General features: G+C 38.7%; 1 protein-coding gene across 2 annotated transcripts in view; it reads right to left on the bottom strand.

Annotated features, from left to right (window-relative positions):
- Positions 1-1,368: 1,368 nt before the first annotated feature.
- The window catches only part of add3b (adducin 3 (gamma) b), a 33,900-nt gene continuing 14,117 nt past the window's right edge, over positions 1,369-21,151 (bottom strand). For both annotated transcript variants that reach the window (XM_034682384.1, XM_034682385.1), the window contains exons 3-15: positions 18,436-18,580; positions 17,669-17,820; positions 16,895-16,975; positions 15,293-15,442; positions 14,850-14,993; positions 12,166-12,264; positions 11,337-11,510; positions 8,573-8,833; positions 8,250-8,366; positions 7,217-7,306; positions 6,492-6,615; positions 3,190-3,285; positions 1,369-3,003 (exon numbers count right to left, since the gene is read on the bottom strand). In XM_034682384.1, coding sequence (XP_034538275.1) covers positions 2,753-3,003; positions 3,190-3,285; positions 6,492-6,615; positions 7,217-7,306; positions 8,250-8,366; positions 8,573-8,833; positions 11,337-11,510; positions 12,166-12,264; positions 14,850-14,993; positions 15,293-15,442; positions 16,895-16,975; positions 17,669-17,820; positions 18,436-18,580 — 1,884 coding nt within the window. In that variant the 3' untranslated portion in view covers positions 1,369-2,752. The remainder of the gene's footprint in view (positions 3,004-3,189; positions 3,286-6,491; positions 6,616-7,216; positions 7,307-8,249; positions 8,367-8,572; positions 8,834-11,336; positions 11,511-12,165; positions 12,265-14,849; positions 14,994-15,292; positions 15,443-16,894; positions 16,976-17,668; positions 17,821-18,435; positions 18,581-21,151) is intronic.

Here is a 21,151-nt window from a genome sequence, read left to right as displayed (position 1 = left end):
CCACAGCAGAATGTGAAGTCGCTGCAGTAATGAATAGAGATAGACCGATGTGTTTTTTCGGGGCCGATACCGATTATTAGTAGTCAAGGAGGCCGATAACCGATATTTGGAGCCGATATTCATTTGCTGTAAAAGGGGGAATATTGGCGTCAAAATTTTGAATAATACAAACTCCAACACTTAACCTCGTTTAAATGCCTTCAAGCATATGTTTATTAAACAGCTTTTCAGATTTGCAACATGTTAAAGGTTTTATCTTAGACAATTGACATCTTTGTTTTGAAATTCTAACACAAAGTGCAGGGAGCTCCCAGGCTCAGCAGCATGTCTTATAAAGTTCAATGAAAACTTAAACAAATAAATAGCTCCCTAAAGTTTTCCAAAATGTCAATGTAACTGAAATGTTAATCTTTCACTTATCTTTGTTTTATGGGGGTATTTCAGTGTTTTTGAAGAGGGGTTGTATGAGTTTTAAATAACTAGTAATTGTAGGGGCCACAATGGATGCTGCTCAGCTCGTCTCCTGCATGAGAAACTGCAGGGAGAAATGGAACACAAGCTAGGCTATGGTTTCTGCTGACGGTGTCATTTCTGCCACGTTATTTTATTAATTTTGAGCCAAAATAGCCCCGTTTTAAATTGATCTCTTATCGGCTGTTGGATTTGTATTATCGGTCTATCCCTAGTAATTAGTCTCTGCATAGGCTTCCAGTATCTTTTAGAATAGATTTTAAGATTATTTTATTGGTTTTTAAATCTCTTAACGGTCTTGGCCCTTCTTATTTATCAGTTTTGCTTTTATCATATGAGCCAGTGAGAGCCCTCAGGTCTTCAGGTAGTGGACTTTTAATTGTACCAAACGTAAAAACTAAGACCCAAGGTGAGGCAGCTTTTTATTATCACAGCCCACGCCTGTGGAACACCCTGCCTGAGGATCGGAGGGCTGCCCAGAGCATAAATATTTTTAAAGGCAAACTCAAGACCGACCTTTTTAGTCCTGCTTTTAACTAAGTTTTATTTTTATTCTTAATAGTTCTATTTATTTATTATCTATTTCAAATGTAGTCACTTTTATTCTACTTTATTTATTTATGTACTCATTTATTTATTTTAAGTCTGGCATCTTAAGTTCTTTTATTGGTTTAATATTTTAGCCTTTTATTATCTTAGAAATGTATTTTACTTTGGGGATTTTAATTTCCTGTGTTGAGTTTTAACATCTTATTTTACTTCCATTGTTTCCTCATTTAGATATAACAAATATCCACCAACATCAAAAATTTGGTGCATGTTTGAAACCGTATTTGAGTACGGATGAGGAATCATGACATCAAATATCTTTCAGTCAATAAGCAGAGCAGCAATAAAGCTGTTATGGAAACATATGCCAGCTTTTATTACATCAGAGGAAAGGCAATCTAAGAGGGCCGACTGTGAGGGGAGGTGACGGTAATGTAAAAGGGGGGGGAAAAAAACCTGCGGCTACACAGATAGCGATGTAAACAACAGAGAAAATACAAGCACTATAGGCACATAGACTACCTAAGTAAATGCAGTTTGTAAACACAATGCACTACGCATTAAGTTCAATAAAAAAACATCATAATAAAAGAAGTGTTAAAATATTGATATTAGATTGTACTCTCACATTTTCTATGTCCCATCGTTAAACATTTGGTTTAGCGTAACAAAATACCTCACAAAAACAAACTTTTTTTACAAAGAGTTCACTCCCTTTGGGTCAAAACAAATCATTCACATTATTGGCTGGTATGTTCATATAAGGTCCTCTAATATACTGTATATCAAACTCTGACGGTGGCTATGAAGACGGGCTTTCCGCCATCAACTTTATATCCAAGCAAAGTTAGTCACAACATCCATCACACTCATCTTTCTGAGATGCAGGCTCTGCACTTTTTAACGTTAACATCCGAACCAAAGTGGTTGATATCTGTCATTTCTTCACCACTCATAAACATCGCTATGAAAAAAAGCATCACTTCACTGAGCTCTCTGTCCGTCAATTTCCTTTTCACAGTCACAATAAAGCAGGAACCATGAGAACAATACCACTGACATAAATGTAAAAACATGAATTATTACTATCAATCACAGCATGTTTAGTATATGAGTTAGTATAGAAAGACTACCAAATCATGTATTCATTTATCAAACACTATATTGTAATACCTATAGCATAAACTGACATATATTATTACAGGATGATATATCTATGCAGAGTTCGGATACAAATCGTACTTCTTATAAGGCCAAACTTCTAAAAGTCATAATCATTCAGCCACTGAGTTACTACTTGTGACATTGTTACATTTTTTTAAACAATTCTTTGAGCTTTCAGTTTACATTCAATAAGGTAACTGTGCAAAAAAAAAATCTGTATCTGCTTTTGTTGTAACCGTCTACAACTCTGTAGTTCTGTGGTTCCCATTTCAAACCCCATTAAAATATGGGTAATTACCACGTCATCGCCATTTTGACAGCCTTCTGCTGAGCCCATCAGGAGTGGTCAATCATTAATTCATAGGGGAAACACATCAGTTTCACCATCTAAGAGAAAACTTTCACATATAATAACTGTGAATGAGGAGAGATGTGTAAAAAGGACAGTCCTAGGAGACGTTCTGATAGTCATTGGTCTTTCTCACTCTTCTTCAACAAGCTGAACAATCAGAATAGAATTCAGGTGGTTTTCTTAGCCAAACACTAATTGCTTTTACAGTAAATGCCCTCAGGCTTCAGTTTTTTCCTTCTCCTCCTTCTTTTTCTTGCTCTTTTTGAGGAATGAAGGTGTGCGGAACTTCTTTTTCTTTTTCTTCAGGGACTTGCTTTGGCTCTCTGGGGTCTGAGCCTCCCCTGTCTTCTCATTTGATGTGATTGAGGTTTCCACAGTATCCGAGGTGCTCATGCTCAGCTTGGATACCTCGATGCTCAGATCCTCCTCCAACTCTTCCAAATGGTCTTTCCCGTTGGGAATCACGTCTGTCAACAGAGGAAACCAAGTCAGTGAAGGGGGATGTGGTTAAGACGTGCAGTCAGACAGGCAGAGGTGTAATAATACATTTCAGTATCAGTTTATTTTGAGGAAGTTATCTCCTTTTTACACATTACACCAGAGGGACATGAAACACAGAAAACAAACTAACACCTAATATTAAAGCTAATTACCATCTTTAAGTGGCGTCATTATGGGGGAGAGGGAAAGGGAAATAGTGGAACCATCAAATGTTGTCATCTCATCTGCATCAGTGGCATCATCATCCTCTGTAAAATGAACAGACAGCAGAGGTCATTTCTTGAAGCCTGTATGTTCATATGAGTGAGAAGCTCTAGATGAACCAGTTTGTACCACTCAATATTTTACTGTTCATGCAAACAAGAAGAGTAGGCCCTTTAGTATGATTTGTCCTGCATCATTGGAACAAGTTGGCCCTTGATGGCCACTTTTCATCTGATTGAGCATGTTGAATTTGCGCCAGAGCCGGTCAGTGAGATAATTCGCTGTGATTGGATGTTCATATGAAGAGAAGCAGGACAGAAGAAACCATGCAAGCTATTCAAGATAACTTTTTTTATTTCTTTCTTCCTGAGACTTATGACACAACTAAAAATGGCAACTTTTTAGACATTTTTGTGCGTGTTGGTTGAAAGTCTGTGTCAATGGGGTTTATTTATCTGCCATTCTAGTTCCTCAGGATCCTCTTTTTTTGGAATGACAAATAAAGACTAGCGCCATCTGCTGGTACTGACCGTCCTTTCATCACACAGAGGTTCAGAACACACCTGCTGGCTGTTGGTAAAGCCCCAGTGAAATTTGCAAGTTTGATTCTGCTTGTTAAGCAGCACTGATATGTCAATCAGGGCTCCCACTCTTTTCCAGAGATCATTTTCCAGGACATTTCAAGGACATTTTCAGTGATGATCAAGCTGGTATGACAGTCTAAATTTAAGTTCCTAAATATTCTAATGTGTTCCTCTCAGTGGAAGTCTACATTGATGATATGCAGTCTATGGCTATCGATGAAATCATCTCTTACATTCTTAAAGATTATGGCAAATTGATAATAGAATAATGCATCCATAGATGTACAGCACTTCACTTTATTAGTGCAACCAAGCAACAATGATGGGCAACTCTCATCTCAGCTTTCTCTTTTCTCAAAAAATATAAAATTAGCTAAGTAAAAAACAAAAGGGCCAGCAAAGAAATCTGGAAGCTGCCTTACTGAAATAAATAAATAATAATGATCAGAGGATCAGTGCATAAATTGACCTACATAGATCTGAACGACAAAAATGGCCACAAATGTTGAATGGGGATGTGTTTTTTTTAACCTTGTTAGATCGCACACAGTCATGTTGGAATCATTTTCCAGGACAATCCGTGATCTTCAAGGACATTTTACTTTTTCTCCGGTTTCTATGTGTTTTCCAGTACTTGAAAACTGGCCAACTGTTTTCCAAGTTTTCCAGTTTTTCCAGGACGCGTGGGAACCCTGTCAATGTTAACAGAGGAGTTGATAATCCTAGCACTGAAATGTGTATTTTCTGCACTCATTTCGTTTTTATAATTTTCTGTTAATTTGCACAGGCAGAAAATATTTTGGTGAAGCCTTATTTTGTATCATTCTTCCCTTAAAGACTTGTACATAACACAAGGACACTGGACAAGTTGTGGTCAGTGTATGTTAATAAGAGCCACTGTGCAGTATATACTTTGTTTTACTTGGCTGTCGTTCATGTGATATTGATTCAGTGCATTCAATCAATTCTGAATTTCTTCAGTGACACAGATATGGTGATGTATCGTGGATGATATTTCTTGCAATATATTGATTATCCCAGAATCGCTGCATCATGATAGTATCGTGACCGTGAGCAAAATATTGTCATAGTATCATATCGCCAGTGACCTGGTGATACCCAGCCCTACCTTACACTGTGTTAAAGTGCAGCGTTCAAGCCCCACAGCAGTACGAGACTAATTCAACCTACATCTACAAGTTCTCTGATGTTGGTCCTTAGCCTGAAGACTTTAAATAGGGGCCATATGTCACAGCACAGTGGTTCATTGAGCTTGATACTGAAGACAGAATGCTCACATCCTAAAAACAACAATGCTATACTCGTATTGAGAACATTAGGTTTTGTTCTACTTCATTTGATGGATTAAACCAAAAACAGCCCTGACCTCAGAGTACTCTGAGGCTACAGAGAATGGAGTGTTCTAGCACAGATTGACCTGAAACAAGTTTCATGGTAATCAATGGAATATTTGTGGAGGCGTTTCACTTAAAAACAAAAGGTCAGGAGATCACTAAAGTCACGGAGCTACACCCTGCCTACAGACGTCGATGGTCGATTCACAGGTTAAAATGTAGGACCCGTCAACCAATCAACCAACCGTCCCTGCCCTGCCTGAACCCTCACTACGAGCACGACATTTAAAGAACAAAAACAATTGAACAGGCTCGAACAGCGACGCGCTATTGTGACAGTAAAAAAAACAAAGGTGCTACTCTCACATGCAACAGCAGCAGAGATGCTTCCCTCCTACACACACTTTTTTGTCCTTGCCTACAGTCATAACAGAGACATGAGTAGGTTGACAACACTGCTGTCTTTGCAGCTCATCCCTCGCCATCCCTGTGAATTGACTTCACAACACAGAGGAAGAGTGAAACCACGAACTGACGTTTTCCTGCTGCCGGCGTTTGTTATACAAAATCCTCATTTCAGTGAATGTAGGTACAATCTTTCCTCTGGGCAAGAACCAGGCGCTTTAATTTACTGCCTAATGACACTATGTATAAACAGGAAATACAAACTTTTGGAATCTATAAAACCACAGGATTAGCCTCTGACCCACATAATCATCACACAATTAGAGTGGTTTGAATTCATGTGATTGTATCTGAAGTGTTCCTCTTAGTTTAACAGCCCAACAAGTTCATTTGAGTACACAACACTTAAGAGATGTTACAGAGTCTGAAACTCCAGTCTTTACAGTTTCTTCTCCATTTTGCTTGAGATTGCTGTTAGACCTCGAGATTAACTTTGTATCTGCAACTTAATCTCTGTCATGACCTCACTGACAGCAAGGGATTAACTCCAAAACAAGATACACTCATAATCTACATAGGATGATATCCGATTTTGTAAACTCAAGTAGGATTAAACTAAGTAGAGGTTTTGTATCAGAAAAAAAAAGAAAAAAGATTCTTCATATTTCTCATCTTCTACTCTTTGCATAGTATCCGCTGTAATCAGTTATCCGCAGCGTTACATGTCACCTTTCCTTCGGTTTATTTCCCTTGCAGCCCTGTTTCAGCTAATTCCCCCAAAAAATACCAGCACAAGGTGTTCTCTGCAATTTCCTGTCAGTAGCCAAATGAGAACAGTTCAAGCTGTTCCATGCTTAGGTGATGAAACACATTACTCAAAAACAAAACGTATTCAAGAAAGACTACCTTCTTGGCCTTGTTGCTTCCGTTCTACTGTGCTCTTGTATTCCTCCAGCTCCTTCCCCGTCAGATCATCAAAAGGATTGGGAGGAAGAGAGCGAGTGTACGCCTCATCTTCATCGATGAACGCCTGATTGAAAGGATGGTATAAAAAATAAAGACAATAAACACATGAGCATTTTAGGGGGAAAAAGGGAGGTACTTGCTCATATGGAACAATGAAAAATAATTATACACTTGTGTTTATGATTTTTTGCCAGTTGCGTTTCACAGTTGTCAAATGAAAAACATGCCCGCTGACAATCCTGTTTGCTATCCTTTCATATGTAGTTAGTGTCTCTTGCAACTTTCATACCAGAATCAAACAGAAGTTGATATCTTCATCCTTATTTTCCACAGACAATTTCAGCCTGTGTTTTATTAACAGATTTAACTTGTGCCAGCAACTGCAAGGTTATTTGGCTTGTAAGGAGGAGGGCACAGTCTGTACCTCTCAATAAAATACCAAATCAAATAATTAACAGATTTGAGTGATCGGCTGCTTTTTATTGGACAAATAAACTTTTGTGATTCTTAGTATTAATTATCAGAACATAGTGATTGCTCTTGATGTTATATATCTGAAACTGTATTTTAAGAAATGTAACTTCAAAAACAGGAGAAATGTAAACAGTGAGACAATATATTCCCTGAGGTGTGGTTAATGTGTTATCATTGGCATGTATACTCACCGGGCCTGGTATGGTGTCCACAACAATCCCTGAGAGTAACTGAGATTTCGGTCCTGGAGTCATCTGGTCGCCTCTGTGCTGATCTTTGATCTAAATAAAGCATTAAAAAAAATATTACATACAAAATTTGAATTCTTAACCCTCCTGTTGTGGGTAAAATTGGCCCATTTTAAAGTAAAAAAAAAATAATAATAATTTAAAAGTATTTTTTTCACCATGACACTTCTTGTGCTTGGCTTAATTAGCATGAACAATTAGCATTAAATGGATAGTAGTGGAGTTTATAATGAGATTTAAAAAATGTTTAGGGGGATTTTTTGGGGTTCTGACAATTTTGAATGATTAAATATGCTTCAGGTCAAGTTGACCCAGGAATATAATTGCTGTCCCTAGGAAACGAGCATAACAGGAGGGTTAATATTACATATAGTATTTTTCTCACACCTGGTGAGAGGAGTAATGAAAGTTGGAAACCATAGTTCCTAACTGATTCAACAGCTTTATGAGATATTCCATATATAATAGAGATTTGATAAGTTAGCTTCCATGCTTAAAGGTACAGCTGTAATTATTATGCTATTAACTTTTAATCAATTTTGAATATTGAACTGAAAAGTGAGGGATTCTAAGTTATTATGACAGAAAAAAACTTCAAAGTATTTCAGAGTTTGGGATTTTTTGACACAACCTGTTTGGCAGCAGTTAAACAGTTAGTCAAACAGTAGTTGTCCTAAGAAATAATGTTCCCTTATGAATATTGAGCTATTAAAAAACAGATCTAGTGCCATTGTATCTGTCATACATCAAATGCAGAGAATATATTGGAGCTTGAAATATGTTTAATCTGTTTAATCTGTTCTTTAAAGGCAGTCAGAGTAAGTGAAATAAAGTCTTTGTGTCAGATGATAGTGTAGGTGCAATGACAACATTATCCACTATCATACACAAATGACCCTTAGGAATTTATCTGACAAGCAGCAGTGTGTATATAAAATGAAAGAGCCTGAAAGATTGTGATGATGTTTGAACTGACCCGGTTCCTCTTGTCCAAAACCTCTGTGGGATCAGTGTTAAGCGGCACAAACTGGTTGGGGTCCTCAATCTTTATTGGTGTTCCAGTGCTGTTGCCTGGCTCTGTGGACTTCATCCACTGAAAAAAAGAAAATAGAAAAAGACTTATAAGTATAAATTGCTCACTTTAAGACTTAAAGCATGCATTTTTCAAACTGACCACAAGAGGGCAGGCTTATATAAAGCAACTTAAGCTCCAAAGATCACACTTTTCTACACAGGCCAGCACATCGAGGATGAGAACATGGCATGTCTTGTTGCTGTGTGATATGAAAAGCAGCATACCATGGTTTTGGTCCTGGGGCTTACATCTCCGCACAGTGACTGTTCAGGGACATTGACTCTCAAGTAGCTGTTAGGCGAGTTGAGCCACCGGGTCCTTTCTCTCTGCTGTTTCTGCGCCATAAACTTGAAGGGGCTACGCAGGCCCAGTTCACTGTCCTCTATTGGCATCGCCGACACCGTGGCGGGGATCTCCACGTCGTTCTTTGTACGGGGTTTCTCCCGGACAATGGGGTTCCTGTACGAGTGACCTGTTCTGTATCCCTGCAAGGTCACACAAAGAGGAAACATTATTCTAACCCGCTAAACATTTTTTCTTCAGCAGAGGTACAGGGGGATTTGTTTGCAGTACTTTTGTTCAGTTTTCCCTCAAAATCGTCTAAATAGGGAATATCAAGTGTAAACGCTACAACATTCAAAGGACCACCCAAGATTCACTCACACAATGCTTCTAAATATTTAACCACTGCTGTATATACAAACAGCATTTTTGCAGATGTGCCCGGTTTTAGAGGGAAGACATAAAACATTGGCTTAAAAGACTCTGTTGTTAACAATGCATCAAAGACAACTGATGGGAACTTGCAGCATGAGCAGAGTGCAGTCTGAAGCCGACAGTACAACAGTACAAGAGAAATCAAAACTGGCATTTTCTCGCAGGCTATATGACAAGATTTCTACTGAAAAGAATCCCTCTGTTAGGCTTTGATTTCTGCTGTGAGCAAGGGAAGGCATGGCAAGTTTATTTATAACGCACCATTCATACGAAGAACAAGTCAAAGTGCTTTACAGAGTTAAAAAGAAAACAATCATTTCATCAACTGGATTCAAAGAAATATGACATTAAGAAAACAAAGGCATTAAAGCATATTCAAATATAAGATCAAGACAGAAGACATTAAGCCAAAATAAGACATTAAATATTCCAAATAGATTAACCATATATAATTTACTCTGTGCTCTATATTCTGAAGTCCCTAATTACAGTCTTACTACCCTGACGTACACAGATTCCCCTGCTGGTCTTTCCTTAATCGAAATAGATTCTGTTTAATAATCAATCCCAGAAACTCTACCTTGGATCTGTGCTCACATTTTGCTACGTCAGTGTTTGTGTAGGGTTTCTGGGGCAGCGTAGGACTGTACCAGATGGGCTGTGGAGGTAGAATCCACCCACAGTCTCAACCACAGTCAAGCCGTCATTGTTTCCACCGGGGTGTGTGTGCTTCTCGTTTGAAGAGTGAAATGTGATTTGTTGTACTTTTGATTATGTGCTTGATTTACATATATATTGTTTAGATTAAAATACAATTAGCACCTGTCAGTGTCTGTTACCATCTTCCAGGTAGGCAAAACATACTTGATAACAAGTTGAAGATGCACTAATGCCTTAAATTATTCTGTTTGGACATGCATTAGTTGTAGCATTACAATACATATCAGCACCTTATCTCTTTCTCCATCTCCCCTCCTTGTTTAATTCAGTAAGTTATGAATACATACAAAAAAAATAGGGGTTCCCAAACTTTTCAGCCTGCGACCCCCAAGATATAGGTGCCAATGACTTGCGACCCCCACTGTCCCTCACAGTGATTTAATGTGGCTTCATTTAGCTGGTCTGCAGAAAGTTAGCCTACCTATATGAGCATGTGGCTGTGTTTCCTGTGCTGTTATGAATTAACCTATTGCTACTGATGCTTTTGATAATTAACTGTTCACTAACCTGGCAAAAAGAAAGGCAGAAAACTCATTACATTTTCTATTTTCAGGGTTTTATTTCAATTTCAGCTACTATTTGTGTCCATATATTTTACTATAATGGGTAAAATGTACTATTTTAAGATAACTTTAAAAAAAAACTTCTGGAGGACTTCTCATGACCCCCCATTTTTGTCTCGCGACCCTCAAGGAGGTCCCGACCCACAATTTGGGAACCCTTGCTTTAAAAGGTGTTTTAAAATATGCGTCATGGTTTATTTTGCTTATTGAAACCCACTGGAACATTTCGTATCATAACCCCCCCTCTTTTCTAAGATTTGACCTTTAGTGTTTTGGGATGATTTTGATGCCATCTTACAACCTGCAAACCCCCCTCCCTCTGTCATAGACAACACTCCTCCTGTTGCAGTGAGTGTCCTGGCATTCTCACCCAGCACTGAGTCTGAGAAAAGGCCATCCGATTTCCAAATTGAGTGCACCAGAGTCCTTCCGCTAAGTGATAGTGTGGTCTGTACGGCTGTAACTGCCCACAGCATGTCTCTCCATCTGGAAGCTATGATTGAGAGGGTGGGCGGGCTATGATCACATACAGCTAACACAGCTGCAGCCCACTCCAGCCACACTTGTTAGCAAGAAGCACACTCAAACAGACACAGTCTGACATCTTGTGTTTCCACAGAACATGTCAGGGCCTGGCCATTAGCAGCGTGGTTAGGATGGGAGGTTTCAGCTGGCAGATGTGTTCAACACAGTACGGCTGTATTAAAGGTTCAAGTGGACCAGCAGACGGCACGTTAGCCGCAGACGAAAAACAGATCACTGCTTTTCAAAAGGTCTTAAAATATTTACACAAGTATACTTGACCATACTGAAAAACGTTCACACTGTAACAGCCAAGGTACAATAATAGGATTCAACTCCAAAGATAAGATGAACAGAATCATATCTGCTTTCTTTGTATTCTCTAATCAGACACTTCCAGAGGAAGCACCAGAGACAGGAAACTCAGAGCATCATGGGTAAAAGCAACAGGTCAGGGTTCACTTACCAGGTTGTCCAGCATCCTCATTAGGGACTCAAACTCGGCCTCGCCCACTTTCCACTTGACCTCATTGTCTATCGCCACCCCGGCAGCAGCGACTCCCTGGGTCAGCCGTTTGAGCTTGTCCTTATCAAGGAGCACAAAGCTGTCCAGGTCTGATGAGCAGCTCAAAGCATTCACCTAAACAAAGTGATACAAGATTTAAGTTTGGTTTCATTTCTGATTTTTACTGTCACTGAACGTTTCCTTAGCTTGTTACAATTCAGCATTTAAGGACAAAACACAACAGAGGTGACAATAAATGCTCTGTTTTTAAAGTGCTGATTTTTTTCAATATGTTTTTTGATTTGTGAAGTAAGGGGGAAAATGTGGCAAAAATAACTGAAAAACAAACCCAGACACAGCAGGAGAATATGATAAAAAAAAAAACAACAGCCTCTCTTACACAAAACAACAGGTGTCTCAGGAACACTGCAGGGTTCCACCTGGCTCTGACTGTGAGCACTGCTCTCCGGCACATATTTGACTAAGCTTTGTCCAAGCATACTTTAAGTTAGACACCAGCTTTTCTACTATTTCAGAGACAGCAGTAATACTTTGTAATTCCCAGCCAAGTCTGGCTCTTTTATGGAAGGAATGAAAAACATTTTGACAGGTGAAATGATAAGAGCCATGAAATTATTTCAACACATGTAGTCAGCTTTTTGTATAAAAAAAAGTAATCAGGGCTAAATCAAAGTTTTCAAACAGCTCTGACCTGAATAGTTCAGTTACATTTCACTACAAGGAGGCAGCAGTTTAAAGCCTGGAAATCAAGCTATTTTTTAAATTTTACCTGGATTTCACAAGCTTGCTGCGTGTGGTACACATAGTGAAAAGCTTCTTCTACTGTTTCTCCCAAAGCTAGCAGGCCGTGGTTCCTCAGAATCATCACCTGAAAAACAGAGGGAAGAATTCAACTACAATCATAAACACCATGATATACAACAAATCAGCTGAGCTCATACATCAGCATATCAGAACATGTGCATGAATAAATGTGTACAGAAATATTCCCTTGTTGACACACTGATGACAATAATCTACCTCAGAACAACATGTACCGATACATATACCACTCAGATCACTTTGGGGTGTGTTTTTACAAACTTAAAAACAAATAACATCTAATTAATCTGAAAATATGAGCATTGATATGGTGATAACAGCACTGGGGGTCCAGCTTTAAAGGCTTCTTATGCTGACAGAGGTTAATATGCTAATTACTCTCTGGTGGAGAGTTTAATGAAAAGATGGATATTGGTGTTATATTTGTCTATGGGGTAACCTACATTCAGCTGCTGGATAGCTGAGCTGGGCATGAACACTGGCAGATGTTGAGACCACAGACTGCACAAAACATGGATGCAGTGTCAGTGGTGTCACACATTGGTTTCTTGTAGTGGAGTTTTGCAGTCAAACAATGGTAGACACCAAATTGGATAATGCTGACTCAACCTAGTTATTGGTCAACCTAGTAAGAGGCAAACCGGCTTTGTAGAGATGGGTCATTAGCCCCCTGGCTAACAACTTGCCTGTCAGCCAAGTCAGCCACGCCTCTGTTTATGCCTAAGTATACAAAACTTGTAACCTTAACCCTCCTTGTTACATTGTGGGTTAAACTGACCCTTTTTAAAGTCTATTTTAGGCAATATATGCCTTCCAAACCAGCTAAATGCAGCATAAAAATCTGGGCAGCATGTGACAGAAGAGGTGTTGTGTTAATATATCAACATCACCTCATAAAAATAAAAAATACCTTTTTTAAAACAAAATAAACAAAAATCAATGTCATGTAAAACTATTGTATTTATACTTAGGGCTTTCCAGTGTACATTAAAAGTACATTAAAAGTTTTAACATGAATTTTAATGAAAACCGATTGAGTTATCCTCATTGTACCACGATCTGTGAGAATTAAAGAACACCAATGGACTAAATCTTGATTTAAATGGTTAGGAATGGAGTTCAAAATTAGATTTAAAAAATGTATATTGGGATTTTTGGGGTTCTGACACTTTGGATAATTGAATTTGACCCAGGAACATTATTGCTATTCCAGAGAAACGAACATAACAGGAGGGTTAATATCACTATAGGGGATGAGTATTTGAAAAACTCATGAAAACTGTCCACTCAAAAGTTTGGACACACCTTCACATTCATTTCTTATTATCGTAATTATTTTCAACATTGTAGTTTAATACTGAATACATCAAAACTATGAAATAATCTGGTTTTACATACATAATATGGATTACAACAGTAGTCAAATAGGGCTATCTATTGTATACTAACCCTACCTCTGAACCACACAACTGATGGTCTCAAACACATTAAGAAGGCAAGTCATTCTACAAATGAACTCTTAACAAGGCTCATGTTAATTAGAAACCATTCCAGGAGACCACTTCATGAAGCAGACTGAGAGAATACCAAGAGTGTGCAAAGCTATCATGAAGGAAAAAGGGGGCTACTTTACAGAATCTAAAATATAAAACATATTCTGGTTTGTTTAACACTTTTTTTGTTCATTACATAATTCCACATATGTTCTTTCATAGTTTTGATGTTTTTGGTATTAATCTAAAGTGTTTCAAATAATTAAAATAAATACAAACCCTTGAGTGAGAAGGTGTGTCCAAACTTTTGACTGGTAGTGTATGTGTTGGAAAACTGGCTATTCAGATCAAATCATTTTTAGCAGGCTTATGAACATGTTTATTAAAATGAGCATTTTAACATGGGTGTCGATGGAGTCTCCTGGGCTTTTGGAGCCAGCCTCAAGCAGACGCTCAGGGAATTGTAGTTTTTAGCACTTCTGCATTAGCTTGGCTTCACATTTACCATTTGAAGCTGCCTCTTGGTTGAAAACAAGCTAGTCCTGTTCTCTCCAGTAGTGTTTGTTACATAATAACAAAATAAAAGTGTGTGTCTCTATTTGCCAGCTGGGAGAAGTGACTTCCTAAGGCCCTGTTTGTCACCTGACAACCTAACGGCAACAAAAACAACAGAGTTACTGCCTCTTGCCAAATGCACCTCTGGTGAAGATCCCCCAGGGGAGATCCTTTTTTTTCTTTGAACAGGTAGAAATACAAGCTGCTCCCTGAGGCTCAAAGTTTTTACACTAAGCTTTGCTAACCATCCCTACTTTCATTTTACATACAACAGTAGTTTACATTTGATCACCAAGAAGAAGTGTCTCTATAGGAAGCATATGGATACGGCATTGAGTGATAAAAAATCTAACTTAAACTCTTATTTTGAAAGTTTGAAGGTGTGATGACTGGATGTCAATTTGAGTCGTAACAAATTGCAGTTCAACATAATTCAAATTAACTAAACAACATGTAAGAATAATCTCATATATAACCAGTTGTTCATATTCTGTATTATAATAACCCAGGACTTGTTAAAGGCCCACTCTATCCCATGAGAAAGTCAGCCTATCATTAATGGAGTCCCTTGGTTTGACAGTACCTTGGCAGTCGGGCCCAGAGCTTTCTGAAACTCCACCTTCTCCTCTTTATTATCCAGGCTGCCATGGTAACCAAAGCTGCTCACGTCTCCCAGAAGCAAAGCCTCCTGGGAAATGGGCAGGATTCCACATTTCATAGAGGACACCTGTTAACATGGGATAAAAAACAACTGAGACTGGGACACACCAACATCTAAATACAGGCACATTTCTTGCTGTGGGGCACGAATTAAAGTTAACACAGTAACGTTCATCACATGCTGTGCATTTTACAGCAGGGCTTCAAAGGAAATGTAAAGTCCATTATAGACTGTCTGCATTGAAATTAACGAGGCATGCAGGGGGCTGCTTTAATTCTTCCTCTGGTGTGAAGAAGAATTTATCAGCAGCCTTTATGTTTGGATTTAGATGCGGCTCATTTCACATCGGTCTGGAGTGTACTTACAGCGGCCGTGGCAGGAGTATGTATGTGGATGATGCATTTCACATCAGGGCGCATTGAGTAAATGGCAGCATGAGACGCAAACCCGAAGTGGTCGATAGCCAGATCAGTAGAACCCTGGTCCACCACCTCACCGACGATGTTTACTTTGACCTACACATGACAGAGAGAAGGAATAAACCACTTATCGACATCATAACAACTTTTATGATTAAACCACTATAGAATCCTTGAAGACTCGTATTGTAAACACACTATGTTTTGTTTACTTAACATAAGTCCTTGCAAAAATAAACAGTGGGTACCCTTAGGGCTGAGGGGCCTCAGGGATAAACAGTGAAATCTATCTAGATGGCTAAATACTGCTGTTCTCCCCCTTTGTTTTGACAGTTTATTCTGTTATCCAAATGCTTGTGTTTGGATGTGCCTTTTATTGCACAAACATGTCATACAAACAATTAGAAATACACTTTAACATATTCTACACAGTAGATTCAAAAATCCAATCAAGTCTCTTTAGAAAGACACAGCTGTAGAATCTGAGTCTATTTATTTAGCTTAATATCAAATACTTAAGCTGCCATAAACCGGACTAATATTTGCTTAAGCATTTCTTAGGGAGGTGCCAGTTTAGTTGACCAGATTAAAATATGTAGGCCTTTGCTAGATAGCACCATGATTAGTAGCAGGATAAGCGAATGATTCATATTTTTATTATTGTAGGCCTGACATGTTAGTCATACACCTATAAGTTGTAGCTATGGCCATAAAACCATAATGCTCTACTACCCGGGCGTAAACAAGCACAGGTGACAGATAGTATATGGTAGCTTGGTGCAGTTTGTCTGTATTTTGATGTAAAAAATGTAGTTAAAATTGTATGTGGCTGTGTCTGGTTAAGCCAGCAAATAACCTCTGAATGGGAGCAGTACATAACCAGTGCAGGCATATGGAAGGCTAGTGGTGCTAGCTCTGCTAACTTTAGGCCATACTCTGCAAACCCATTTGATATGGTTTGCCTGCAAACTCTGTGATCCCGTGTTTAGCCGTGTTGAATTGCCTTCCATTTGCACTGTTTGCTTTAGACATTTCTGTTTGACAAATTATTAGCCACTTTGGAACATCCTCTGTATTTAGGGAATGGATTTAAAAACAAGACAAGACAAACTTGCTCCAATACTGCCACCAGTGATGCCTATGATGCATCCTAAATGCAGAATCGATGTTGGTGAGTATCATTGCATACGCTGGAATAGGCACCAATCTATTCAATGATCTGTTACCATAACTGAAAAAGATCAGTGTGTTTGACAAGATATTATTTCTTCTTCATAACAGTCATAATAATACTGGCAGCTTCTGTTTTAGATCAGCAAAGAAATCTTTACAGGTAATTCCAGAGCTTAGAAAATGATCAGTAATTTAGCAAGAAAATGAAATCATCAATGATGAGTACAGAATACAAGATTACCGTTTGAGTCAAAGCACTGGTGTTATAACGCCGGGAGAGAGGAAAAGCCATACAGCTTTTTTTGTACTAAAACAGTGCAGTTCATGCTTATACTTTAAAAACATACGCAACATACACACAAACACTTTGCTCACCAGATTTCCTGCTGTCACTTCAGCGAAGGAGAGACCTCGTGGACCAATAAGAACATGATCCTGCTCTTTATTGACACGCACCTGGACAAAATAAACAGAACAGCAGAATCATATATTAATCTACTTTTAACAACATGTGAAGAAGGCAAACATTGGGAATAATTTGTTACTTTCAATGTACTGTCAGTGTTTGTTAAGCTGCTGCAGCAGGATTTAGAGTGAGATGAAGAGGCATTTCTGACACTAATGATGCCCTTGCAGGAGTGATTTTCCCCTAAGTACACACTTGTCAGGGTCAAAAAGTCTGTTTAAAGTCATTGACTCCACGGGAGACCAAATCTTTCCACTTCCACAAAAGTTATTTAAGCTGGGTTAGCAGCCACTCAGCAAGGAGACTCATTTCACAAGTTCAAGGGTAGAGAAAACTCTGAACCACAGAGGGAAGCTGTCTTCACTCCGAGTAACTCAAAAATCAGTGTGAAGGTTGATAAAACTAACTTTTTATGCTTCGTCTTTGGGGGAAAATCTGAGCTTTACATCTTGACATCGCAGTTGTTCATCACATATTTCAATGTGGATTCCGGCTGCTGGGGAGTAGTTGTACATATTCACAAATCTTACTTTCCGATGCCATAAATAATATATATGGTTTCTGAAAATGAAGCAGTACTCCCCTTTAAGCCATCCATGGTGCAGGAACACAAGGATACACAAACCTTGTGTGGCATGCATAAGCAGATCTGTGGTGGAGCGAGATGGTGAAGTTGTACTCACAGTGATGTAGGAGCTTGTAAAACGTGCCCAGCTGAAGAGGTCAACAAGCCTGTAGAGGCTGGCCAGCTTGCATCGACTCTGTTTCTCCCCTTTCGCGAAGGAGGGTGACTCGATGCCGTACAAGTCATTGACTGGAGTCACCATCCCAACGCCTGTCACAAGACATAACATCATCAGTAGCTTGTAATGCAGCAACAACATTAAATTTGTCCCAGGGGAGTTGAATCTCTACAGCTGGAGGTTAAAAAAGGCTTCTTAGAATTCCCATCAAGAAACGTTGGGGTATTTTTGGACGTATTACCATATAAGGGCATTTAGTAACACAAGTTCCCATCTTTTACGGCCACTTAAGCTTTAAAAAAGAGCAACTCTCTTCCTGTGACTTTCCGACAGTGATATATATAACAAGCATTTGCAGTCTTCATGGTCAAACTTTTAAAAATTGGATCTTTTCAGTTCTAGGATGCTCCGTGACCTTCCCAGAAACATGAGGCAAAGACATTAGGCTAACATAATAAGCATTGCAAACTGCTCTAATTCATTACAAGGACTGATCATGAGGACTACTTAATCGAAGCACTGCTGATAAAGAATGCTGTCAACAACAGTTTCAGGGTTGTCTGCTGTCACAAGAGTCTGAGGAATCAGCGTCTGACAATGAAGATATTCAGCCTGCATTTAAACAGAGCATACACGCTGAATGATGATCAGGTCCGAAGGGAGAGAGATGGTAACATTCACACACAATAACACACTGAGCCACTCACTGATAGGCGATGTCAAGGGTCCCGCCCCTCCCAAAGTGCTGGCCATGACCAGGTCAGCGATCTGTCTCAGAGCCAAGAGACCGGTTGGAGTGTTGCCCTTTGTCAGCTGATCCTGAATCAGGCCTTCCAGCTCGTCTTTAAACACCTGTAGACAAAAAAAGAGAGATTTTGTTAAAGGGTAATGTGGGGTGAGAAGTAAGGAGAAGAAGAAGGAGCACAAACACCATCATTAAACTTCCTGAACCTAGCAACTCTTTGATACCCAGCCTAATCTTTAAATCATTTCAACACCTACTCAGGAAGTATGGTGCAGCACAGCTTGCTTTCAGATGTCCTCTTATTGCAACTGTATACAAATCACAAAGACCTCTTTAAACCTCTTTGAATGTCTGTGAGAAGTGGGTTCATGAGAGGGAGGGGGGTCGCATTAAACCTGACTATCAATTTTTTGCCTTCAAGGGCAGCCTGTGAATCTTGAAACAGCACTTTTCTCTGTGTGCTGAAGCTAAGCTCCAGCATTCTGCTTCATCCAAGCACGGTTCCCATGGTGATGAGATGAGCTCCACTTGTTGGGCCTGTTATGCAATCGCAGATGAGTGTGGGCTCGACTTATTTCCATGCACTCCATTGGCACTGTGTGTTTATTGCACCGCCTTGTACTTCTTGTTACCAGACTGCACTGCTCTGTTGTCATCCATTTGGTTTACACAGAGATGATTTCTACAATTATTGAAGCAGAATTGAAAAAAGATCAAGAATATTTTTATCATGGGTTATTCCTTGAAGCATTTAAATATCTGGAGATGAGGAAAAACTGATAATAAGATAGCGTTGCACAAGACGAAAATAAGCAGCAAATATTGTAACATTTAAAGCCAGGAGCAGAGTATGTTAAATATTTTTGCATGTCAAGTTATTTAACATTTCTCCAGCTCTTGACTGATCACAACAAAGTATCTAGAGCAAGCAAGACTTGCCCTTCCTGATATGACTGCAAAATAAATTCCATCGTTTTGTGGTTCATTACATCCACTGGAGGAGCATCAGTTCATCTGTTTGGGGTGAGTCTCAGTTTCACTGTAAATTTAATGCCATCCCCTTTGCTAGTCAGCACCCGCATTACTAGTCAGCTTAACACATTTTAATTTCTATATTATATTATATTATATTATATTATATTATATTATATTATATTATATTATATTATATTATATTATATTATATTAATATAGATACTGCCATAATGCTACAATTCTCTACTACATGGATGTAAACAAGCACAGATTACATATAGCATCCCATTACTGTTTAGTATTTTGATCCACAAAATAGGGATACAGCTGTATGTGGGCTGTGTCTGCTAAACTGGACTCGAGCAGTGCGTCACTATCAGAATCATGGGGCTGTTAAATTTGTCCAAGCCATATTCTGCTAGCCAATGTGACATCCTTTGCCCTCAGACTCTGTGTTCCTGTTTTTAGCTGTGTGAACTAAATTGTGCTCAATATTGACTGGTATAGGTTGTTTTTTCTTACTTTCAGTTTAGCCAAAATTAAAATGTCTGTTTAAAGGATTAGGTAATGAGTCGCTTCGAAACATATCTAGTATTGCCCCAGAAAAGAAACACATTTTCCTGTAAATAACTAAGTTTGCCAAAACAAAAATATAATGCAGATTTATAAATTGTTAAAATGCAAGCCTTGTCAAGTAACATGAATAAAAGTTAACACTTTTGAATGTGTTGTTACCACTTTAGCTGAGTTGGTAGCAGTCACCCTGCCAGCTATTGCTTTCTTCGCACAGGTTCAACTCCCGGTCATGTCAGTATTTGGTGCATGTCATTACCCAATCTGTCTCCTCACATCTTCTGTGTGTCTTTAGCTGTTCAATCCAATCACAGCAAACAGCCCATAAAATGATATTAAAATGAATCAATACAATCACTGACTGAGGAGCAGATTGATTATTTCTAATGAATTCTAGCATATCAGGACATCTTAACGCTGCTTGGCTTTCGGAACATAGCATCAAGCAAATTCATCAACCAAGCTCATGATTTTGACGTGTAATTAAGTATTTGCTGCAGTTTTTGCAGATTTCTGTTTATAGAGAAAAATAAATCAGTGTCTGTTTACCACTGAAGGGTTGCCATTATTGCAGAGTGCATTGCTTGCATTTGTTTTCACTCTGGACTGTTTTTCCTACATACACCAACGCCTGCTGATATATGATAGGTCAGTGCTACTCACTACAAACTTACTGCAAATGTATTTATATCTTATTAATTACTTCTTCTATTAATATTATTTGATATTCTTAATTATTGTGTATAGGAGCAACTTTAATGACTGAATTTCCCCCTGGGATAAATAAAGTATTTCTGATTCTGATTCTGAAATAAAAACCAGAACTTGAATCTGCACCCTGTGTACATATTCTACATTTTAAGGAGATTACTAAGGTTGTGGCTGCTTGATTTGAGATCACTAACTAATACTGTAGTTGACCAACTAGTATCTTAGAATGTGCAATCCCATGAAATGTAGAAGTAGTTTGTATTTGATTTAGTAAGCTTAAAGCTACCATGAGGACCTTCCATGCTGTGATGGCTATGATGACTTTGGACAAAGCATTACCTTTTAAATCCTTGCTGATCTTGTCCCCTACATGCATAAGCAGTGTTTTCTGATGAAATCTCAGCTTTCTTTACTTTCAC

The sequence above is a fragment of the Notolabrus celidotus genome, chromosome 4, assembly GCF_009762535.1.
Source record: "Notolabrus celidotus isolate fNotCel1 chromosome 4, fNotCel1.pri, whole genome shotgun sequence".
In the NCBI taxonomy this organism is placed as follows: Eukaryota; Metazoa; Chordata; class Actinopteri; order Labriformes; family Labridae; genus Notolabrus; species Notolabrus celidotus.
The sequence above is the reverse complement of the archived record's forward strand: the minus strand, read 5'-3'. Positions and strand labels throughout refer to the sequence as shown.